The 26,787-nt window shown below is 35.0% G+C and overlaps 1 protein-coding gene across 4 annotated transcripts in view; it reads right to left on the reverse strand.

Annotated features, from left to right (window-relative positions):
* The window catches only part of Ctnna3 (catenin alpha 3), a 1,721,400-nt gene that overhangs the window by 570,632 nt on the left and 1,123,981 nt on the right, over window positions 1-26,787 (reverse strand). For all 4 annotated transcript variants that reach the window (XM_047553944.1, XM_047553945.1, XM_047553946.1 and 1 more), the window contains one exon: window positions 5,287-5,443. In XM_047553944.1, coding sequence (XP_047409900.1) covers window positions 5,287-5,443 — 157 coding nt within the window. The remainder of the gene's footprint in view (window positions 1-5,286; window positions 5,444-26,787) is intronic.

Below are 26,787 nucleotides of genomic sequence, written 5' to 3' on the forward strand. Positions count from 1 at the left end.
TTACTATGTCAATGTCTTAGAACATTGTGGTCATTAAGGCTGAAAGTTACTTTTCATTATTTAAAGGTTTTTCAAAAGATTAATTCCAAGACTTAACATGCTTACTCAAATCATAAGACATAAACTGAAAAATTAATGTTGACATGGAATTAAAAATGGGAATAAATACTAGTATTCATTCAGCAAATACTTAATAAGAGACTTCAAGAAAACAAGCAGCAGGCTCATTTAGGAAGATTCTATTCAAGTAAAAAATGGCCTGAACCAGAGTGTTAACAGTGGATATAAGATAAACTGGATATATTTAAGTTAAATTAGAATGTAGAATTAAGGGGATCTTCAAGTACCCTTTAATAATATCACTCGCTAAGTCAGTAAGATGTTATTTCCAAGAACTCGTTTTGCAATAAGGGAACAGAAGTGCTAATTCTAATCAATAAGTGGTCAATCTTTGTTTCAGAAAATTCTAAACCATTATCAGTGGTTTCCTCCATTCCTCAGGGGTCTTTTCTGTTCAAGAATTCCCATTGACACAACTTACATGCAAATTATCTCCTCCACCAACTTTTACCCATTTGTCAATCTCTTTCAGTCTGCTATTCATCAGACTTAGCACTTAACAATTGTGCAACAAATATTTAATGAATGAATAAGGTAATGAAAGAAAGACCGCTTCTTCACAAACTCACATTATTCAGGTCTTAGAAATTGTTGAATAATCCTTATGGTTCAAATCATTCCCCCTTTCTATCAAAGTTTATAGCTCACTATAAGTTTAATTAATTTAATAGTTCAAAAAGCATTTAAACAGAGATATCAATGTTTATATGTTCTCATATAAATAACTAATATTGGTAATTCCAGGCACTATATGAGGCAGATAAGAAAGAGTTTCTTAAATCTCATCCCATCTCTTCCTTTGTCTATATATAGGACAGATCCCAATGTGGTGGAAGAATCTTCAGAGAAGTAATTTCTAACAGATGTTTTGTTATATGCATTTTCAGAGAATGATAAAAAGCATAATAAATGGTGTGAGGAAAAATCCTGTTGTCAATGATGACAAGAAGTTGGGGAAAATGCATTTGTAAGAATTTTTCTATTTCAAGAAGACACTGATACTATTCCATAAATAACATTAAATTGAAAAGCACTTCTTTGGATAATTTATTTTCAGATAATATAACTTGTGGAACATCATTTTGCTTTTGGAAATGGTATTTTGGTTCATCGTTGAATTTTATTTTTACATGTAAAATTTTAACATATCTAATAAATTTATGAGAAGGCTATATTCCTTAAGGTTTACAAAAAACTATAGTTAGGTTTAGACTTCACTGCATATATCAGGAAACAAAATAGCCCAAATACCACTTCTGAAAATAAGTAACTTGACTTCTATATCATGAGAAAGTTGGTGCTGGTATAAACATGATTTTAAAATCATCAATTCTAGTTCCATATTTAGAACAGCAGTAAATTAATTAAAGATATGTGGCATTATAGATACCCTTACTTCAAGAGCTATAGTTAATATTGAATCATCTCTAAAACATGATAAGAAGCAGACTTTTTAACCACATGTGATTTCTATCTGTGCTAATGACAACAAAATAGTTTGAAATCCAATAATCCTTTCAATGTTTAGATTTTAACTTTAATTCATATTTTAATGTGGAGAGCTGATATTTTAAAAATCCACAGTTTTCAAAACTGATTCAGGAGAAAATGGGTGTCTTTTCAGGACTCCAATTCTTTTTTCATATAAAAAATAAAAAGAACCAAACATTATTATTGTCTGCTGAAAAAAATGCCCAAGAAAAAGGAGAAATATATATATAAAAATTTTGTAAGAATACTTTTCCATTGGTAATTCACAATTCAAATCTGTAAACTAGCTTGTTGATTAATCTACTTTACAATAAGATGGAGTAGAAGTATGAGTAAAACAGCATTTCTCCCTAAAAATCATCCTAAAGGCATATTAGAGAATTCATTCAACTGTTAGAAAGACATGAAGCTTTTTCTAAGAAAAATCTGCCCCGTATACAAGCTACCAGATTGTGACAGCCCTCATCATAGCTATATGAACCATGATTAGCCATCAGAAAAAAAATGTGACCCATCTATCGATTGGCCTGCGATCTTCAACCCAGCACTTCTCCTTCGGTACTAGCATGATATACAGGGTTGGTTAGTTTCTTTCCTATTTATTTGACAGGAAAATGCTGAGAGAAGATGCTATCATCTGTGGGAACAGATGCTAAAAATTATAATGCTTCAAGAAGAATCACTGGAGTCCTTGCTAAACTAAGGCAATGCATGTTTATGAAGGCACAGGAATGAGAGTCATGGAAACCACTCAGTGTTTTGGGCAAACATGTTTGGATATCTATTGAATAACCCTTCCTTCCTTCCTTCCTTCCTTCCTTCCTTCCTTCCTTCCTTCCTTCCTTCCCTCCCTCCCTCCCTCCCTCCCTCCCTCCCTCCTTCCCTCCTTCCTTCCTTTCCTTCTTTCCTTCCTTCCTTCCTTCCTCTCTCCCTCCCTCCTTTACTTCCTTCCTTCCTTTCCTTGTTTCCTTCCTTCCTTCCTTCTTTTTGCTTTTTTTTCCTTTGCTAATAAAACTATGATTTCATTTGTGTAGTGACTAGTCATAAATATTAAATTATGACTGACCTAAGTCCAGTGGTTTGTTAGAACTTATTTATACCAGCTCATAAGAACTTGTTCTATGCATTTCTTACCAACTCAGAGTGACATTGCATTGGTTACTTGAATTCTGTCACAAAAATCAATAAGTGCTACCTATTTGGACTATCATTTCCTCTGTCTACCATCCCTTGCTAAATCTGCTGTTAATAATGTATCAGCACTCTCTAAAATTGCCATGGAAATTTTATTTCCTTTTGTCAGTGACTGGTTTTAGTGGACAAGGGATCAAGTTCTGTCCTATACCAAGTAAGAGATACTGATGGCTTGCATCTGGGAAAGATTTTTGCCTTGATAAATTGAAGTGGCATGGTATCTTCTCCTCCTGTTTTAGATGGTATCCTGTAAAACTTTGAGATTGAATGCTTTAAGATGCAAGTGTGAGGAAAGGGCAACACAATCCAGTGAAGTCTGCATATATCATTAATAATAATGAAACTACCCAAAGTACAGAACAGTGGGGAGCAATCTACCCTAGATATAGAAAAAAACAGGGTGCACTATATGTAGAGAATTTAAAAATAATAATGAAACATATTGACAATCCATTTATTGTTATCATCCTGTTCTGACAATTCTAAATATGTTAACAATTAGACATCCCTCTCCCCTGCACAAATAGTGGACTATTCCTATCTAAGTCTTCTGGCATACGAAGGACAGTAAACCTAAAACCTATTATGTCAAACATCCAGTTATGTTAAGTAAATGAAAGTTTTTGTAATTAAAAGAACCTGTAGAAGAGTATTCTGTTTCTTGTAGACAAAATATTCTGAATTACTGAAGTTGTCCATAGAAAGGAACAGACCCAGAAAGCTGCTGGGTCAGGTTAATGACCCACCAATATCTATGAGCTCCTGCTTTGAAGACTCAGGAGGTTCTTGGATCTCTGGCCTCCCACAGCTGTAATTATGCAAGCCCTGGCAAATTACAGTTCTTCTTGCTGTCCAGAGGTTTCTCCTTATGTACTGTGACTGCATTACCATAGCAAATTGCCTGTACATTGATTAGTATGAGTAGGTTCCTTTGACTTGTAACCAAAAGAACCAACTAAAAAGCATTTAACAATTAAATTACGAAAGCTGATCCAATATAATACATTGCAATGTTTATACAAGAGAAATAGTAAATAGACAAAAATATGCCTAACATAAAATTCTTTATAATAATTTAATTAAAGTGATAATTTATCTAAATGCTAGAAAAAGAGATAAATAGATGCATTTTAGAACAATATACAGTGATACAGAAATGTGAGACCAAACATTATGTAGGAAAAGGTGAATAATTTATATGAATGCACATATTTGACATGATACAAACATTTGAAAATAAAAATATGTATGTAGAAAAATGGTGGATGAAAATAAAATCAGATATCATTGGTTGTTATTTCCTCAAGAGTGAGATCAATATGTATTAATATTCTCACCCATACATTATCTATTTTTTCAAAGGCTTTAATTTAATTAAAAACAATTTGCATACATTTCTGTTTTGTTAATAAATCATAAAATAAGGTTTTTGGAACTATTGTTCAAGACAAGACTATATATATATATATATATATATGATATATATGTAATTTGCTCAACTCATTATATATATGTGTATATATATATAATTCTAATTTTATATATGTATATGTAATATGTATATATATATAATGAGTTGAGCAAATTAGAATGATACACATTGGAAAAGTTTCTAAAATCAAAATAGATATTCGTGAGAATTTGTATTTCATAAAAGGAGAATATTATCACATTCCAAGAATTATCCACTCACACATTAAATAAATAAATTATATATTTATATTTATATGCATCTATTTAATAAATATATAAATAAATACATATATTAGTTTATGTTAAGGAAAAGAGAATAACAAAAGACTAAAATGTCTTTAGTATTTTTCCTGTATAATCAAAACCTGAGTTCTGCTCCTGAGGCGTTGGTTTTCTGAGAGTGTTTTCACCACCTGTGGCATCCTGGTTTACTCTATGATGGTACAGCCTTCAGGGCTTTTTATAGAGTCTCAAGCCCATCTGTTACTGATGTAGTTTCATGTTGAGACTCATTTCTTCTATTCTTGAGATTAGCACTATCAAATACCTATACTAGAACTTGAACTACCACATTGCATCTCAAATCAATCAAACGTTTTCCTGTTCTTAATTTTTCCTGAGTAGAAAAAATGGTTGGAAAAGAAGTGTAGATATAGGACATCAAAATGTTTTAAACGTATTGGGATGGGGGTGATGATGATTTAGGAAAGACAGGAAAGACCTAAGCTCCTATTTTCCATTGTGCTTTGCCCAGGAGTTTCTTTTAAAAATGCTGTGTAAATTGTCAAACCATGAAGCACAAGGCTTATAATCCCCAAGTAGATCACTAATGACACACTTGTTGCTGCTACATAGTCACACACATGTCCAGAAAGCTCATTAATAAAACTCCTTATATTGCATAAAATTAATTATATTCAGTTATATATAATTGTATATAATTGTATTATATACAATTTCAAAACATTGACAAGAGTTAAGGCATAAATTAAAAGATCAAAATCATACCGGATACAGCAAGAAAGTCATCAATGCTTGTAATATCATCTACAGCTTCAGTGAGGACATGTATATAGTTCTCCCACGTGCTTTTGTACATTTCCATGGTGTTTTTGACCACTTGACTTTTGGGTCTTGCCGCCAAAGCAAGTGCAGCATTAATAATCTGAAAAGAAAATAGAATATTTACAAAGTGATTTCTTTAGAAACAGTTACTATTGTGCAGATGACAGTTAATCTTTTTTAAAAAAATGAGATATATTCATCCTCATCAAGGTAAAAAATAAAATGACTTATGTGTAATTTCCTCTTTGTTTTTGATAACAAGTTTATTTTGACCATAATTTAAGTAATTTTTAAAGTGTTGAGTGTCATTGCCAAATAACTGCAGGAGATTCAAAGAAAATTGGTGTCTACCTTTAATGAGCTTTATATTGTTCATTGGGAAGGGCAACACATAACTAGAAGTTAAGTTCATGTATGATAAATACCATAAAAGCAAATAATTGTCAATAGCCTTTAAAAATGAGAGATCACCTTCAACAGGGTGGTAAGAAAAGGCTTCAGGGCAAAGAAACATTTTAATAGGACATCTGGATTCACATCAAACAATTTCTGAATTTACCTACATAGAAATCACTAAAGGAGAACTTTTACTTACAAAGGGCTTATAGGTATTTAAGCAGTATGTATTAATTCATATTTTCATCCATTTCATATTTCAAATACATACCAAGTATCTTTCATATATCACCACTGTTCTAGATTTTAGAATTAAAGTCATGAAGAAGACTCAAGCCAAACTCACCACTTCAATGAAGTTAATATTCCAGTCAGAGAAGGCCAACAATTTGCAAGTCAAAAAAGCAAGATCTTTGAGATAGTTCTAAAAACTAATAAGAAAAATATTAGGGTAGGGGCTGTCGTTGTGGCTCAGTGGTAGAGCACTTGCCTAGCAAGTGTAAAGCACTAGGTTCGATCCTCAGCACTGCATATAAATAAATAAAATAAAGGTCCATTGACAACTAAAAAATTATTTATAAAAAAGAAAAATAATAGGACAGAAAAGAAGAATGAGAGTGGAATGGTGGGAAGGATATAAAGTTTCCGATTTTAGGAAGACCTTGCATTGAAACAAACACTAGAACAAAATCATTGGCAGGAAAGAATTTTGGAACAGTGAACTTGCTAGATTCGAGGGAGAACAAATTGGAAAATTCTGTGAGAATAGTAAGCTTGAGTATACAAAAGGGATCAGCAGGCATTCTTGACTGTCTTGCTTGGGACTGTAGCCTTACTGGAAGACACTGGAGAGTCATGTTGACTTTTGGACAATTTGCTCAGAACTACACTTTAGAAAATATAATTTCTCAGCAAACATAGGAAGCTATCACAAGAGGTTATGGGGTGGAAAAGAGCCTGAACTGCAATGGTGGAGGTAATGAAAAGGACTTCACAGGACTTCCAACTAATTAAAGGAGGATAAAGATAGGTCAGAGATTATTGCAAGCAGTACAATGCAATATTTAAAGACATGGAAATGAATCCACTGAAGAGCCATAATAATGGATTACAAAATATGCTTCATAGGATGCCACTTTTTACATATAAAATGCATGTAAGCATGCTGCATGAATAAGTACAAGAGTTAATCATTCTCTCTGGGTGGTGAAGAGTACTTTTTTTTTTCGTTGTGAATTTCTCAGATTTTCTATGATGAATATGTTTAAATTGACTATTTGGAATAAATAAATGAAGTCATTCTTCAAAAACAGACAATTACAAGAAGAATCAAGATAGTTGAGTAGAAGTAGGCAGCAGATTTCAAGTCCTCTGCAGGTAGAATCAAAGCAGTGAAAGATCAGACAGGTGGGTGACAGTGGGGAAGCACTGAGACAAAACACTGAACTGTTCTTTAAGAACTCAAAGGTTCTTGGAAATTCTGGACCCTGGAACAAGACATGGGGAATAATTTGTTAACCCTCACAGGGCAGATTGGGAAGGATTAATAAAGAGGAAAGAAGGGAGACACAAAGCTGATAAGCTTTCTTCAGAAACAGTGGTAGAAGAGAAAGTCAGACCAAGTTACACTGGGATAGTGGCAAAGTCACTCCATGCTGGAAAAGAGCTCTGCATCTCAATTTGCTCGTTGAAAACTTGCCTCCACCAGGCATTTTTTAGAGACCATGACTAAATGTGTAGCTCCGGAAGGGATTAAATCCCTATGGTTTCATTTCATCAAGAGGTACCAGCAAATACCATCACAGGGAACACCTTTGAAATGTGCCCTAGTAGTAATATTTGTAGTGTAGTCTCTGTGAACTGAGACTGACAATCCACTCCTCCTCCTTTCTTTTTTTTAAATTTAGTTATTTGGTTTTAGATATACATGACAGTAGAAAATATTTTGACATATTATAAACACATGGAGTATAACTTATTCTAATTAGGATTCCATTCTTGAAGTTGTACAGGATTCACTGGTGGTGCATTCATATATGGACATAGATATGTCTGATTCGTTCTACTGTCTTTCCTATTTCTATCCCCCTCCCTTCCCTTCATTCCCCTTTGTCTAATCCACTGAACTTCTATTCTCTACCTTCCCCCTCCTTTGTCATGTGTTAGCGTCCTCATATCAGAGAAAACTTTTTGCCTTTGGTCTTCTGGGATTGGGTTATTTCACTTATCATGATAGCCTCCAGAGTCATCCATTTACTGGCAAAAGTGATAAAGTCATTCTTTTTCATCATGGCGTAATATTCCATCATGTGTATATACTGCATTTTCTTTATCCCTTCATCTATTGAAGGGCATCTAAGTTGGTTCCATAGTTTAGCTATTGTGAATTGAGCGGCTATAAACATCCATGTGGCTGCATCACTGTAGTGTGCTGGTTTTAAGTCCTTTGGGTATATACCAAGGAGTGGGATAGCTGGTCAAATGGTGGTTTCATTCTAAGTTTTGTGAGAAATCTCCATACTGCTTTCTAGAGTTGTTGCACCAATTTGCAGTCCCACCAGCAACATATGAGTGAACCTTTATCCCCATATCCTTGCCAACATTTATTGTTAATTGTATTTGTGATAATTACCATTCTGACTGGAGTGACAGGGAAGTGGGTTTGAGCAGAACAGAGAGCATGACACTTCCAGGAAGTGTGACATCTAGGGAGAAACCCATGCAACCACCTCAGGAATCTGTATTGCAGGCTGTTCCACAACCCTGCCTCCAGGCAGTTGCATCTCTAGCATGGGTTGCCATTAATCCAAATCTACAAAGGCAAGCTCATACCCATTTTGATACCCTGTGTGAGTTCACTATTGCTAAAAGAGTGTGCCCAAGGCTGCAGTCCCAGCCAGGCAGAGAACTGATCTCTAGGACAAAGACAGTAGGGGGCCTTTTCCTCTGACCTTCTAAAACCATTAGGTGTCTGGGCATGCAATGAATGATGGGAGCCATCTAGATTCAGGCCAGAGTTGGGCAGAATGAGGTCTGGGTAGATAGATGCTAAGACCTGAGTATTGTACAATTTTTGAAGCAGAAAGGTGAGCTACAAGTGGGTGTGTGGGGGGGGCATCTAAATATATGGCTCTCCAACCCTGTACTGAAACAGCTGTCGTGTTGCTACCTCTACTCCCAGAGAAGCTGAGAGAAGAAACCAAGGAAGTGTGGCATTTGCTATGCCTCCCCAAACCTCACAGAATTTGAATCCAGAAGACCCAATAAGAAATCACTCCATCTCATATATCTTGGCAAGGAATAATATTATACATTTTATTATTTTTTTTAAAGTTTACTAGTATTGTATTCTGTGTTGATTTGATAGGTTCCCCCCATTATTTGGTACTATGTGCTTTATTCCAATTTTGTGTATTTTTTAATTTACTGTGATAATTGGTTTTATTCTATCTGTATTCTTCTTTGACATTTTATACTCTCTCCTGTTTTTATTTTTATTTATTTACTTTCACTTCTTCTTTCTTTTCATGCCCTATATAATTTCATAGTAATCTTACTTGCTTTAATATCTATATTTTTAGTCTTCCAGAGCATTACTCCCCTTTTCTACTTTGGACTAGTAAAATTGTGAGAAGCATTTTTATTAAGTTTTTATAGTCTATTAGTATGGTTTGCTTGGAGTGGAGTCAGTTGCTGTTGATTTTTATCTCTTCTCAAAGTAGTGATAAAAATTTATCAGAGCACTGTGATCATGCTGAGTGAGCGCTTTGACATGAAGATACACACCCAACCTGGATCACATAGTAAAGAGAAAGCTGTTCACTAAAAAACTCTTGCATAGCAGTGGAAGAGATATCTGTCCCAGAAGATGCACAAATATCAACATAGAAATACTGGAAACATGAGAAGACAAGGTAATAAGATGTATCCAAAATTCATGACACTCCAGAACTGATTCCATAGACCTCAAAGTGGAGAAAATGCCAGAGAAAGAAATCAAAATGTTGGTTGTTAAATGATCAAGGAATTAAAAGAAGATATAAGGAAAGAACTAACGAAGAAAACGTATGATATGAAAGAACATTTTATTAAAGAGAGATGCTAAGAAAGAACCAAACAGAAATGTTGGAAATTAAAAACTCAACTAATAGACTCCTCCACAACAAATCAAAACAGAACAAACGAACAATAACAACAACAACAAAAAAATCTTGTCTAGTCTTACCAACAGACTAGATTCATCAGAAGAAATAGTGTCAGGACTCAAAGACAAAGTGTAGGAATTAGATCAACCAATAATAAAAAAGAAGGAAAGAAAGAAACTATGAACAGAATATACAAGAAATCTGAGACAACAATTAAAAGGCTTACAGGTCTTGAGGAAGGAAAGGAGATATAGACTAATGGCACAGAAAATGTATTAAATGAAATAATAGCAGAAAACATCCTGAGTTTTGGATATGAGATGGACATGCAGGTCCATGCATTTAGAACTCTAGACAGGACCAGAAAAAGGAACACTCTATGATGTAGCTGAAATGCCAAAAATTCAGAATAAAGAAAAAAATTCAAAGCTGCAGGGATAAGTACCAACCCACTAATAAAGGTAAACCCATCAGATAATATTTTTTTTAAAAAAACCGACAATTAAGTAGAAGGAATACCAGTAGTATAGAAGAAGAGAAACGGGGGTGAAAGAACAGGAGAAAAAGGAGAAGATATGGATAATTAATTGGAGAAAATTATATTCCAAGCTTGTATGATTATATCAAAATGAACCCCAAATATTATATATAACTATACTGCATTAATACAAAAAAGAAAAACAAAAGTTTTCTTAGGAAAAACTCTAAAGCCAGGAAAGCATGGAATAATGTATTTAAGTCCTGAAAGAAAATAACACCAAACTTAGATTACTATACCCAACAAAGTCATTCTTCAGAATCAAGGAACAAATAAAAACTTACCAAGATAAGTCTAAACTAAAGGAATTAATGACCATTAAACTAGCATTACAAAAGATCCTTAACAGAGTCCTATACACGAAAAAGAAAGATTAAAATAACAAAGAGTAAATCACATCAGAAAAATAAATAAGCAAATGATCATTAGAAATTATTCCAACATTAGAAATAAAATAAAATGGTAGGACAAAATACATACCTCTCTATAATAATAGTGAATGTAAGTGATCTTAATTCCCCCATTTCCCCCATTGAAAGATAAAGTCTATCAGATGGGATTATTTTTTAATACTCAATTGTATCTTGTCAGTAAGAAACACACCTCACAGGCAAAGACATTCAGAGACTGAAAGTGAAAGAATGAAAAGTGATATTCCATGCTAATGAAATCCACAAACAAGCAGGAAGCAGACTTTAAATCAGCTTTTTTTCAGAAGAGACAAAAAAGGACATTACATATTGATAAAAGGAAAAAATCTAATGAAAATATGTGACTATTTCACCTAACATGATATTCTTCAATTCCATCCATTAATTTACAAATGCCATAATATTATTTTTCTTTATGACTGCATAATATTCCATTGTGTATATATACCACGTTTCTTTATCCATTCATCTGTTGAAGCTAAGTGAAATAAGCCAATCCCAAAATACCAAAGGTCAAATGTTTTCCCTGAGAGGTGGATGGTGATATATAATGGGGATTGGGGGTTGGGGAGTGAAAGAAGAATGGAGGAACTTTAGATTATGTAGAAGGAAATGAGAGGGAGGTGGGGTATAAGAAAATGGTGGAATGAGACAGACATCATTAACCTATGTACATGTATGATTATACGAATGGTATGAAACTACATCACGTACAACCATAGAAATGAAATGATGTACCCCATTTGTGTACAATGACTCAGAATGTAGTCTGTAAAAAAATAAGTAAATAATTTTTAAAAATATATGACTATAAAAATTTAAACTCTGAATGTTACTTGACACAATTATATGACATGAATATTACTTGATAAAAATATGACTGATTGACCCAAACAATTAGAGTGTGTGACTTCAATATAATCACTTTCACTAACAGCTCCTCTACACAAAAAATCAACACACATCATATTTAAACTTGAGTATAAATAAATTGACCATAATTAACATATACAAAACATTTTATTCCCAACAACTGAATCCATATTCTTTTCAGTCACTCATGAAAATTTCTCCAAAATTGATATTTTAGAACAGAAAGAAAATCTTAATAAATGCAAAAAAAGTGAAATAGTCTCTCTTATCTTTTCAGATTATAATACAGTGAAACCAGAAATCAACAAGAAGAAAAACTGCAGGAACTATACAAATACATGGAGATGTATTTATTTTATAAAAATATTTTATTGTTGTATTATAATTTTACATAATAGTGGGGTTTATTATGCCATATTCATAAATGCACATAATTTGATCAGTCTCATTCCCCACATCTTTGCTTTTCCTTCCTTGCTGCCTCTCCAAATCTGCCTGCTCTACAGATCTGTTTCCTATAAATACGCAGGATTCACTGTGGGTTCTTTGTACATGGACACAGCATACGCCGCATAATTTGGGAGATTTCATTCCCCAGTACTGCTCCATGCCCTCCCTTATGAGTCTGGCTTACTTCACTTAGCATGATGCTCTCCAACTTTATCCATTTACCCACAAATGACATAATTTCTTTCTATTTTTTTCTATGTCTTTTCTATTTAAACTCTATTGTTCATATGTGCCACATTTTCTTTATTCATCTGTTGACAGACACCTAGTCTTGTTCTATAACTTGGTTATTGTGAATTTCACTTCTATAAATATTGGTATGAATGTTTCACTATAGTACGCAGATTTTATATCTTTTGGATAAATTCCAAGGAGTGGGATACCTGGGTAATATGGTGGTTCCTATCCTTTTCTTTTGATGAAACTCCATACTGCTTTCCAAAGTGGTTGTACCAATTTACAGTCCCACCAACAATGTATAAGTATACCTTTTCCCCCACATCCTTGCCAGAAATTGTTATTTGTATTTTTAATAATTGCCACTCTAACTGGAATGAGATTAAATATCAGTGTAGTTTTGATTTGCAGCTTCCTGATTGCTAAGGATGTTATGTTGAACTTTTTTTCATGTGTTTGTTGGTCACTTGGGTATCTTCTTTTGAGAAATGTCTATATAGATCTTTTGCCCATTTATTGATTGGGTTGTTAGTTTTTCTAGTGTTGAGTTTGTTGAGTTCTTTATATGGTCTGAACATTAATTCACTGTCAAAAGAATAGCTGGCAAATATTTTCTGTCATTCTGCAGGCCCTTTCTCATGCTTTTGATTTTTTTTTACTTTATTGTGAAGAAGATTTTAAAAGTTGATATCATCCCACTTATTGATTCTTGGTTTTATTTCTTGAGCTTTAGTAGTCTTATTAAGGAAGCCAGTGCCTGTGCCAATATGGAGGAGTGTTGATCCTATGTTTTCTTTTTTTCTTTTTTTTTTTTTTTTTGATCCTATGTTTTCTTCTATCAGTTCAAGTGTTTCTGGTATAATTTGTAGCTCTTTGGTCCATTTTGAGTTATTTTTGTGCAGGGTCAGAGACAGGAATCTAGTTTCATTCTTCTATATAAAAATATCCAGTTTTCCTAGCACCATTTATTAAAGAAGCTCTCTTTTCTCCAATGTGCGTTTCTGGCATCTTTTTCAAGAATCAGATGATGGTAGTTATGTAGTTTGTCTCTTTGTCTTCTGTTATGTTCTTCTGGTTTATCTATCTGATTTTATGCAAGTGTCATGCTGTCTTTGTTACTATGTGCTGTAGAATAATTTGAAATCAGCTATCATGATGTCTCCAGAATTACTTTCTTTTTGTTGCTGTTCAGGATTACTTTAGCTATTCTGGGTCTTTTTTTCCCCCATTCAAGTTTTAAGATTGTTTTCCTCATTCTTTGAAAAATGCCTTTGGTATTTTGATGGGGATTGCACTGAATCTATATATTGCTTTTGTCAATATGGTCCTTTTGACAATATTCTGTCTCTCAGTGAACATGGGAGGTCTTCGCATCTTCTACGGTCTACTTTAATTTCTTTCTTCAGTATTCTATATTGTTCATCATAGAGGTTTATCACCTCCTTGGTTAGATTTATTCCCAAGTTTGTGGCCCCTGTCCCCAGGAGGCGATTGAGAATGAAATAGTTATCTTGATTGCTTTTTCAGATAATCCATTATTGGAGTATAAAAAACTACTGACTTTTGTGTTGAACTTGTATCCCTAAACTTTGCTAGATTTGTTTATCAGGTCTAAAATAAATACAACTCAAAAAGCTCAATACTAAAAAAAAAAAAAAAAAAAAAATTTAAAAACCCTAATAATCCAATCAATAAATGGAAAAATGAGCTAAATAGACACTTCTTAAAAGAAATAAAAAAGGCCAACAACTATATGAAATATGAAAAAAAAGTTAAACATTGTTAGCCATCAGAGAAATGCAAATGAAATCTAGAATGAGATTCCATCTCATTCCAGTTACAATGGCAATCATCAAGACTATAAATAACAATTGTGGCAAAGATAACAGAAAAATGGAACTGTTATACACTGTTGGTAGGAATGCAAACTACTATAGTCACTGTAGAAATCAGTATGTAGGTTCCCCAAAAAGCTAAAAATAGAATTAGCATGTGATCTGTGTATACACCACTTGGTATTTATCTAAAACAATTTAAGTCAACATCCTTTTAAGAATCATGTATACCTGTGATTATCTCAGCACAATTCGCAGTAGCCAAGTTATAGAATCAACCTGGATGTTCATCAACAGAACAATGGATAAAGCAAATGTGATGAATATACATAATGGAGTTTTAATGAACCATAAAGAATAACAAAATTATGTCATTTACAGAAAAATGGAAGAAGCTTGAGAGTATTATGTTAGGCAAAATAGCCAGACTCAGAAAGTCAAGGGTCATGTTTTTGTCTCATATGTTTAAGCTAGAGAGGAAAAAAACAGGGGAAAAGTGGATTCAATGAAAATAGAAAGGAGAATATAAAGGTAGAGGGAGGGAATTAGGGTAAGGGAAGAAAGGAGGGTGGGGACTTGTGGAGAGTGAAAGTGATCATATTGTGTATTTATGTGTGTGGGAATATACCACAATGAAACGTACCATTCTGTATAATTGATATGCACTGATGGGAAAAAAAGAAAATTAACAGTTAACCACTTTAGTGGTTTATCTATATTAAGCATCTTAATGAAATAGTAGGATATCTATCTTCCTTTTAGAGAGAGGTTATTGTTTCATTGACTACATGGGTAGAGTGATGCTTAGGACGTTGACAAGCCTGACTAGGCATTCTTATGAATCTTTGCTCCCTCAAAAGTTCAGTTATTTCACTGGCATCATTGATGTGGATATTGCTTATTCAGTTTCTATGCAGTAAATTACATTAAAATGACATTAACTAGATGATATATTTTTAATAATGTGACTCATCCTGTGTGTTTTTAGTTAATATATCCACGGTAAAATCAGCATTGGATACAAAAAAGGATGATTACTAAAGATTTTCTAAATGTAGTAAGGAAAATGATTATAATATTGTTAAAAGGGGGCAGATCAGAGAGTTAAAGTCAGGCAGGGTCAGAGATACCAATGTACTCAGGTGATTTGGAGGATAGAGTTCATGAGGGGTATTAGGTGTCAACTTTCCTATAAACAGACATTGATTTAGAGGTGACTCTTTGCTTTCCATACGAAATACAAAGTGAAATCATAGATGTGCAACTGGAGTTCATAACTTTCCTATGTCTGTATATGCATATGCCATAGTGAATCTCCACATCATCTACCACCACAAGAAGACTGGGATCCTAATTAGAATGAAATTTACTCATGTTTGTAGAAACATGTCAACATATACTTTACTGTTATGTATAACTAAAAAGAACAAATAAAAATAATAAATGAAATAAAATATGTCTATATTTTTTAAAAGTGTTATTCATTTACCATTCATTTGATCATAAATTGAAACACATTATTACTGCATATCAATAAATATCAGACTCTGTTATGACTAATGACATCACAATGAAAAAGATGTCATCATAGTTTCCATCTTAAAATAGTCCATAATCTAGGAAGAAAAATCAGTTCAAATCTAGGCAATTGCAAACTCCCAATGGGTCCGACTTTAGCCTATATCAGAATCACCTGAAGGGCTTGTGAAAACTAAGAGCCACATCCCTGGAATTTCTGGCTCAGCTGATCTGGCGTGGGCCTGAGAATTTGCATTTCTAAATTCTTGGGTGATATCGATGCTATGATCTGGAGACTATCTATACTCAGGACCACTGTGATCTACAATGAAAAGTGCTATAATGTGGGGCCACCACAGGGTGTCTTATAACAATGGGAGAGTCACTAGGCTTCATGTCATAAAGAAAGCTGTCCCAAAGGACTGAAATTAAATAAATAAATAAATAAGTAGAAATTAGTAGAACCAGTGGCAATTTCTTTTTAGGAAGAGAAAATAACATATAAATAACGAGCAACAGGATAGAGTCTAATACTAACTCCTAGAGAATGTTCAACAGAAAAAAGATTATAATGGAATTGGAAGAAAATCAAAGACAATGAAAAGAGGAAGGAGAGAACATACCTTTGGAAAGCACTAAGACATTGGAAGAAAGTTAAGAGAAACAATCATTAGGGAAAGAGATAGAAAATTAAGGTATTAAAAGGTCACAAGATAAATTTTCTTATTTTTAATTAATTTTAAATTTGTACATTATTATACATAATAATGGAACACATTGTGAAATACTTACATAAGAGAAAGAGCTTTCCAAAAAGTCAAGTTGTTAAAGGAGAGTCAAGAACAATGAGGACTTGACAGGCACCTGTAATCCCAGAGATGTGGGAGGCTGAGGCAAGAGGATCACAAGTTCAAGGCCAGCCTCAGCAAGAATGACACCAATCTAGGCAATTTAGGAAGACCCTGACTCAAAGTGAAAAATAATATAAAATAAAACTTCAGTGGTAAAGCTCCACTGGTTCAATTCCCAGCAACAAAAAATAAATATATAAATATGAAGAGCTAAAAATAACTTTTGATTTGGAAAATGGAATTTGACTTGATTTGGCATTGGTATAACAGAATGTTGGACATAAGATTAAGATTTCAGAGGGAGATCCAAGATGGCAGACTAGAGGGTGACTGCATCTCATGTCGCTCCAGAACTCAGGATTCAAGAAGGGGAGGTATTGAGAGATTCAGACCAAAATAGAGCCGTGGGGTAAGTGTCTCCCACTGGGTGAAGCTCGGCCTGGGCGGGAGGCCCGGATAGGGGGCAGTTTCTCAGAGCAGGGCAGGGCAGGGCAGCGAGAGTCTTCCCCAAGCAGCCCTGCTTTCTCTGGCGGCAGGCGCAATCCACAGCCAGCTTCTGGAAGCAGGCCTGCCCAGTGAGAGCTTTTTCCCACAGAGTCAACCCCAAGCCCTGAACCCAGCGGCGGGCCCAGTCCATAGGCTGCTCCTGGGACCAGAGTAGGGCAGCCAGAGACTTCCCCAAGCAGCCCTGCTCCCTCCCACGGCAGGCCGGGTCCACAGCCAGGTTCTCAGAGCAGACCCCTCCAGTGAGAGCTTTTCCCCGCACAAAGCCAACCCCAAGCCCCAGACCCAACGGCAGGCCCCGGCCCACAGGCTGCAGGCTGCTTCTGGGACCAAGGCAGGACAGGGAGAGGCTTTCCTGGAGCAGCCTGGATCCCCCAGGCGGGGGCAGGCCCTGTCTATAGCCAGCTTCTAGGAGCAGGACCGCCCACTGAGAGGATTTCCATACAGAACCAGCCCCCAGCCCTGGACCCAGTAGCAGGCTAGGGGCAGATTTCTTCAGAAGCACTGCATTATCAAGTTCCTCCAAGACTTCAGGCTACTGAAGGCTGGGAGGTGATATACCGGAAATCTACAGGGACACTATAAGACAATAGAGGAAATCTGCAATATCTCAGAGTCCCACTGATATCTGACCAATATGAGAAAACAAGGGAAGAAAATGTCCCAAACAAACCTAGATACTATATCAATAAAACCCAACGACACAGCATAGCAGAAGAAATGTCAGAAAGGGAGTTCAGAATTTACATAATTAAAACAATCAGGGAAGCAAACAAGGAGATGAAAGAGCAAATGTAGGCATTGAAGGAAGAGATGAAAGAGCAAATGCAGGCATTAAATGATCGCACCAATCAACAGTTAAAACAGCAAATACGGGAAGCAAGAGATCATTTCAATAAAGAGTTAAGAGATACTGAAGAAAAAAACCAAACAGAAATCCTTGAAATGAAGGAAACAATAAACCAAGTTAAAAATTCCATAGAAAGCATAACCAATAGGATAGAAAACCTAGAAGACAGAACCTCAGACATTGAAGACAAAATATTTAATCTTGAAAACAAAATTGACCAAACAGAGAAGATGGTAAGAAATCATGAACAGAATATACAAGAATTATGGGATATCATAAAAAGGTCAAATTTAAGAATTATTGGGATTGAGGAAGGCTTAGAGAAACAAACCAAAGGAATGAACAATCTATTCAATGAAATAATATCAGAAAATTTTCCAAATCTGAAGAATGAAATGGAAAACCAGGTACAAGAGGTTTATAGGACTCCAAATACACAAAATTACAACAGACCCACACCAAGCCACATTATTATGAAAATATCTAACATAGAAAATAAAGACAGAATTTTAAAGTCTGTGAGAGAAAAGAATCAAATTACATTCAGAGGGAAACAAATAAGAACATCAGCAGATTTTTCAATCCAGACCCTAAAAACTAGAAGGGACTGGAACAAAATTTACCAACCCTGAAAGAAAATGGATGCCAACCAAGAATCTTCTACCCAGCAAAACTTACTTTCAGATTTGATGATGAAATAAAATCTTTCCATGATAAACAGAAGCTAAAAGAATTTACAAAAAGAAAGCCGGCATTACAGAACATTCTCAGCAAAATATTCCATGAGGAAGAGTTGAAAAATAACAATGCAAATCAGCAACGGGAGGAACTAGCCTAAAGGAATAGCCAAATAAAGGAGAAACCAAATAATGTCAAAAAACAAAAATGAGTCAAATAACTGGGAATACAAATCATATCACAATAATAACCCTGAATGTTAATGACCTGAACTCATCAATCAAAAGACATAGACTGGCAGAATGAATTAAAAAGAAAAATCCAACAATATGCTGCCTGCAAGAGACTCATTTCATAGAAAGAGATACCCACAGACTAAAGGTGAAAGGATGGGAAAAAACATATCATGCACATGGACACAGCAAAAAAGCTGGAGTATCCATCCTCATTTCAGATAATGTGGACTTCAAGCCAAAACTAATCAGAAGGGATAAAGAAGGACATTACATCTGCTTAAGGGAAGCATAAATCAGCAAGACATAACAATCATAAATATCTATGCCCTGAAAATTGGCTCATCCATGTACATCAAACAAATCCTTCTCAATTCCAGAAATCAAATAGACCACAACACAATAATACTAGGCGATTTTAACACACCTCTCTCACCACTGGACAGATCTTCCAAGCAAAAATTGAATAAAGAAACCATAGATCTCAATAACATAATCAATAATTTAGACTTAAGGGACATATATAGTGTAATATAAAGCCGATACCCTGCCTCCCAACCACCTGTCAATCTGCGCTCTGCCTGTCTCTTACGTTACAGGAATTTCTGGCTTACGCTGCCGCCATTTTCCTGCTTCCCACATTACGTCCTAACATGCTCGCTAGCTATTGGTTCATCAGTCAGCTTGCAAGTATTCTCCTCCGCTACTGGTTCCTTCCTGCCCAGAAGATTCCAATATCTGCGAGAAGCGCACACGGCATCTTCCCTTTTTTCCTTTCTTTTCACCCTGGAGCGGACGTGTTAGTCGTCCGCATAATAAAGTCTCTTGCATGAGGCCTGTGTCCGCGGTGCATTTTTCTGGGAGCTATTGGCGAGTTGAAACTGAGACGGACGAGCGGGCGGCAGTTCAGTGGGAGTGCGCAGTGGCAGCTAGAATCGCCGCGCGTCCCAAGCTGAACTGCAATATTTCCTTACATATAGAATACACCATCCAACAAAAATGAATACACTTTGTTCTCAGCAGCACATGGATCCTTCTCTAAAATAGACCATATTTTATGCCATAAAGCTAATGTTAGCAAATACAAGAAGATAGAGATACTACTTTGTATCCTATCAGATCATAATGGATTGAAATTAGAAAATGACAGAATAAAAAACAGAAACTTCTCCAATACCTGGAGATTAAATTATACGCTATTATATGATGAATGGATAACAGAAGACATAAGGAGGGAAATAAAATTCTCAGAAGTAAACGAGAAAAAAGACACATCATATCAAAATCTCTGGGAAACTATGAAAGCAGTACTTAGAGGAAGATTTATTTCATGGAGTGCATTCAGCAAAAAAAGTAAAAATCAACAAATAAATGACTTAACACTACAGTTCAAAGCCCTAGAAAAAGAAGAGCAGACCAACACCAAAAGTAGTAGAAGACAGGAAATTGTTAAAATCAGAATTGAAATTAACAAAATTGAAACAAAAGAATTGAAAAAATTAACAAAAGAAAGAGTTGGTACTTTGAAAAAATAATAAAAATTGATAAAACCTTAGCCACACTACAAAGAGAAAGAGAGGGAAAACTCAAATTACTAAAATTTGGAATGAACAAGGAAATATCACGACAGACACGACTGAAATAAAAAACATAATTAGAAGCTATGTTGAAAATTTATACTCCAACAAAACAGAAAACCTCAAAGACATCAACAAGTTTCTAGAGACATATGAATTACCTAAATAAATAAACTTAAATAAATCAATTTCATGAAATAGAAGAGGTCATCAAATGCCTACCACCAAAGAAAAGTCCAGGACCAGATGGGTTCTCAGCCGAGTTCTACAAAACCTTTAAAGAAGAGTTCATTCCAATACTCCCCAAAGTATTTCATGAAATAGAAGAGGAGGGAACCCTCCCAAACTCATTCTATGAAGCCAATATCACCCTGATACCTAAACCAGACAGAGACACATCGAGGAAAGAAAATTTCAGTCCAATATCCTTAATGAACATGGACGCAAAAATTCTGAACAAAATTTTAGCAAATTGCATCCAAAAATATATTAAAAAGAGAGTGCACCACGATCAAGTGGGTTTTATCCCAGGGATGCAAGGTTGGTTCATTCACCATATCAACAGACTTAAAGCTAAGAATCTCATGATTATTTCAATAGATGCAGAAAAAGCATTCGATAAAATACAGCATCCCTTCATGCTCAAAACACTAGAAAAAATAGGGATAGTGGGAACATTCCTTAACATTGTAAAGGTCATCTATGCTAAGCCCATGGCCAATATCATTCTAAATGGTGAAAAAATGAAAGCATTCTCCCTAAAAACTGGAACAAGGCAGGGATGCCCTCTTTCACCACTTCTATTCAACATCATCCTTGAAACTAACCAGAGCAATTAGACAATCCAAAGAAATTAAAGGGATACGAACAGGAAAAGAGGAACTCAAACTATTCCTGTTCACTAAAGACATGATTATATATTTAGAGGAACCTGGAAATTCCACCAGAAAAGTTTTAGAACTCAGAAGTGAATTCAGTAAAGTAGCAGGATATAAGATCAGTGCTTATAAATCCAATGCATTTTTATACATAAGTGATGAATCTTCAGAAAGAGAAGTTAGGAAAACTACCCCATTCACAATAGTCTCAAAAAAAATAAAATACTTGGGACTCAATCTAACCAAAGAGGTGAAAGACCTCTATAATAAGAACTACAGAACACTAAAGGAAGAAATTAAAGAAAATCTTAGAAGATGGAAAGAACTCCCATATTCTTGGATAGGCAGAATTAATATTGTCAAAATGGCCATATTACCAAAAGTGCTATACAGATTCAATGCAATTCCAATTAAAATCCCAATGATGTAACTTATAGAAATAGAGCAAGAAATTATGAAATTCATCTGGAAGAATAAGAAACCCAGGATAGCTAAAGCAATCCTTAGCAGAAAGAGCAAAGCAGGGGTATCGCAATATCAGATCTTCAACTCTACTACAAAGCAATAGTAACAAAAACGGCATGGTATTGGTACCAAAATAGACAGGTAGATCAATGGTACAGAATAGAGGACACAGACACAAACCCAAATAAATACAGTTTTCTCATGTTAGACAAAGGGGCCAAAAATATGCAATGGAGAAAAGATAGCCCCTTCAACAAATGGTGCTGGGAAAACTGGAAATCCATGTGCAACAGAATGAAATTAAACCCCTATCTCTCACCCTGCACAAAACTCAACTCAAAATGGATCAAGGACCTCGGAATCAGACCAGAGACCTTGCATCTTATAGAAGAAAAAGTAGGTCCAAATCTTCAACATGTTGGGCTAGGATCAGACTTCCTTAACAGGACTCCCATAGCACAAGAAATAAAAGCAAGAATCAACAACTGGGATAGAGTAAAACTAAAAAGCTTTCTCTCAGCAAAGGAAACTATCAGTAATGTGAAGAGAGAACCTACAGAGTGGGAGAAAATCTTTGCCACTCATACTTCAGATAGAGCCCTAATTTCCAGAATATATAAAGAACTCAAAACACTCTACACCAAGAATACAAATAAAACAATCAACAAATGGGCTAAGGAAATGAACAGACACTTCACAGAAGATCTACAAGCAATGAACAGATATATGAAAAAATGTTCAATATCTCTAGTAATAAGGGAAATGCAAATCAAAACTACCCTATTATTTCATATCACCCTAATTAGAATGGCACTTATCAAGAACACAAGCAACAATAGGTGTTGGCGAGGATGTGTGGAAAAAGGTACACTCATACATTGCTGGTGGGGTTGCAAATTAGTGCAGCCACTCTGGATAGCAGTATGGAGATTCCTCAGAGAGCTTGGAATGGAACCACCATTTGACCCAGCTATTCCACTCCTTGGCCTATACCCAAAGGACTTAAAATCAGCATACCACAGAGATACAGCCACATCAATGTTCATAGCTGTGTGTGTATACACACACACACACACACACACACACACACACACACACACAGTGGAATATTACTCCGCCATGAAGAATGATAAAATTATGGCATTTGCAGGCAAATGGATGAAATTGGAGAATATCATGCTAGGTGAGATAAGCCAATCTCAAAAAACCAAAGGACAAATGATCTCTCTGATAAGCAGATGATGACACATAATGGGGGGTGGGAGGGGTTAGTGTTAGGGTTATGGTTAGGTTTAGGGTTAGGGTTAGGGAGGGGGGCAAGAATGGAGGAAGGAAGGACTGTGTAGAGGGAAAAGAGGGGTGGGAGGGAAAGTCAGAAGGGAAAAAATAACAGAATGAATCAAACAACATTACCCTATGTAAATTTATGATTACACAAATGGTATGCCTTTACTCCATGTACAAACAGAGAAACAACATGTAAAGTTGTTTACAATAAAAAAAAAAGATTAAGATTTCACCAAACACAATTGCACCTATAAAATGAAGCCTTTTCTACTCAGCAACTGAAAGGCTGACACCTTACTTAAGTGCCTTTCTTTCAGCAAATTATCGGAGGTAGATAAAGGGAGAAATTAGTTGCCTAAAAATGTTGCATTGACATTCTCTTCTTTTATTTCTTTTATATGAAAGAAGAACACATTAAATTTTAAGGAAACACACACACTAACTTTACAAATAACTACTGTGCAGTATTCCTTGATTTCAGTTTTAGAGTTTTATTAACCTATTAACTTACAATGTACCTTTGTGTACACTGCACAAACTCTGGTCCCTGGAGTTTCATCGTTCCTGCAATTGGACAACTGTGTACACATGTGGTTATGCTGAAATTATGCCTTCACAGTGAGGCATCTTTTAAAGTACTGCTGCAGAACACTCAGTGGGGATATGGAGTCATAAAATAAGACAGGCTGAAATTTATAAGAACATTTTCAGTTGTGCTGCTGATCCAGTTTATCAGATTCAACACTACGTCCTATGAGAAGGCTTTATCCTACTTGATTCTTCTGATATTTAGTGTAAATCTAAAAGCAGACACAATTCAGAAGATGCACCAGTGCTCTTTAAGGCCAAAGAAATCATCCCAATGTCACACTTAAAACATATTAGCTATATAACTAGAGAAAAAAAATGACCCTTCTTAAATCTTCAAATATAACTAAAGATTTTTAAAAATGATTTGTCTTGCTTTCTGAAGCAACTTAGTTTCTTTAGTTTATGGCTGAGTATATGTTCAAATCACCCTAGACCCTGATAACTACTTGGTCATTTAGTTCACATTTAACAGTGCCCTAAAATTCAGGCTCTTATTATGTCTTAACTGGACTGTTTTAAGAGCCTTATAAATGGTGCCAAGTCATTCTCCTTACTACAAACACATTTCTTTCTCAAATGAAGAAGTGATAATTGTTTGTCCATCCCTGTTAAAAACTTTTGATAAAATCTTAGTTGAATAAAGAAAATCCAGATTCTTTATCAGTAAATACTCCACTGGTTGATCCCAACCTACAGGTCACTGTGCTTCATAATAACCTTCATTTTGGCATGCATTCCAGACATACTGTCTTCAACACTGATCATATATAATACGTTTTCTGTGATTACTGAATTTGCCTTGAAACCCTTGGTCTATTCCTCTCCCTATTTTAATCCATCTGAGGAAACAATTTTTATCATGGAAACATCACCAAATACTGTCAAGCCTATGTCATTCCCCAAATCCAGCAAACTGAATTGTCTTCTCCTTAGTGCTTTCAAAGTACCTTGTCCATGTAACTAGATAGTACTTACCTTATTGTGTGGATTGTTCCTGCACATGTCTTTCTCCTGGAGCTCCTTCATAGAAGGGACTATATCTTACTCATCTTTGCTCCTTGGCATACTAACCACATTAATTATAGTAACTTCTAGCTTCATAAACTCTCCCTAACCTATTATTCTGCTCATAGCTCACACCAAGAGGATAGCCACAGGAAGCCAGGTATAATGTTATTCCCTTCTCCTTCAAAACTGTCTAGGTCTTTGGCAGGGACCTAATTCAAGAAGAGACTGGCCAGGAATATAGTCATGAGGCATGATGTAAAAGGTTAAGCTGTTTTAATCCCTCTTGAAATTTTGAACAGAATATACAGGTAAACCATTAGTTAGCAAAGGAGCTTAAAGCTGAAAAAATGTACAGGAGAGAAGTCACCTAGTAAAATCAGAACCAGAGGGAGCTGATAGAGTGAAGATTGTGAGCAAATTAGAACACACCAAAGCAGTAAGGAAGAAAAAACTATGAGTAGACCAAAGTTATGAAGTAATGTAAAGAAACAGAATAGAGTAGAACAGGCCAATGGATGGCAAGAGAAAAATGGAGAAACTACATACCGATTCAGAAGCACCAAGAGAGAGGAAAAGGTACTCAGGGAATAAAAAAAATAACTGGGAATTGACCGTTTTGGGGAGCATTTCATTTGAGGTTAAAGTCTTCAAAAGTAATAATAATACCAAAAAAATGAATACTAACACTCAAAGTCCATGATTTATGCCAGGCACTGTTCCAAGTGCTTTCTACATGTCAACCTGTTTTACAACACAATGAGGTAGGTGCTCTCATTATCCCCAGTTTCAAAGAGTGGCACCCAGTTATTAAGGAAAGATCATTCTGCTGACCTAGAGAGGGTGCATGCTCCTAATTACCCCCTATAGTACTATGCTCTTTAGTAATGCTATAATAACTTATGATGCCACAAGTGTGTCTATAATCCTTAAAACCAAAAGGGCTTCACAGGAGACATTACAATGCTGGTTTGAACTGGTTTGAAAAGAAAAAAATGGTTTGAAAGAAAAAAAAAGTGTATATGTGTGTGCATTAAAAACTATATAACATAAAATTCACTCTTTTAGCCACCTATAAGTATAAAATTCAGTGGCATTAAGTACATTCACATTTTTGTGTAAGTATTATCATTATCAACTATTCATTTCCAGAACATTTTTATCCTCAGAGGCAGAAATTCTGTGCCCATTAAACAATTATTTCCCATTCCTTCTGTCCCCTAATACTTAGAAGCCTCTATTATACTTTCTTTCTCTATGATTTTGACTATTCAGGTACCTCATATATGTGGAACTATATAAGATTTTTCTTTTTGTGTCTGGTTTATTTCACTTTGCATAAGGTTTTTAAGGTTCATTATAGTATAATGCATCAAAATTACATTACTTTTTAAAGCTAGATATTATTATACTGTATATACATATCACGTTTTGCTTATCCATTCATTGGTCAATGAACGCTTGAGTTGTTTCCATCTTTTGACTATTGTCAACAATGCTATTACAAACATCAGTGTAGTGTACACATATCTACTCAACCCAAAACTTCCAATTATTTGGCATATATACTCAGAAGTGGAATTGCTAGATTATATGATAATTTTAAATTTAGTTTTTTGTGGAATTGCTGTATTATTTTCTACAGTGGCTGCACTGTGGAAAATTTTGTATTTCCTATCCACGATGCACAAGTGATCCTATTTATCCATATCTTGGCCAACACTTGCTAATTTTAATATTAAATCAAATATATATATATATATTTTTTGCTGCATCCTATACTCATTTGCCTGGGGAAACTCAAACATCTAAACTAGGGCTGGAATATTTAGAATTTTCAAACCATCTCAGGTTTTCTTTGTTTTTCTCCAGTTGTCAGAAGCTTGTATTTCAGAACTTCTGCTTTCTAAGATCCTGAAAGATATCCTAGAAATGTGTTTAAGTGATCATTTGTTCTAATAAAATTTTTTACACATATTATGAGATCTAACTAAAGGGAAATTTGAGAATAGATTTAGTTTGGGTTTATTGGAAAACTACCCTGTATGTCTCTTACTCCACTTGTATTTGTGGCGCCAACATCAATGACGGAACCCTTGCCT

Source organism: Sciurus carolinensis, chromosome 5, assembly GCF_902686445.1.
Source record: "Sciurus carolinensis chromosome 5, mSciCar1.2, whole genome shotgun sequence".
Lineage (NCBI taxonomy): Eukaryota > Metazoa > Chordata > Mammalia > Rodentia > Sciuridae > Sciurus > Sciurus carolinensis.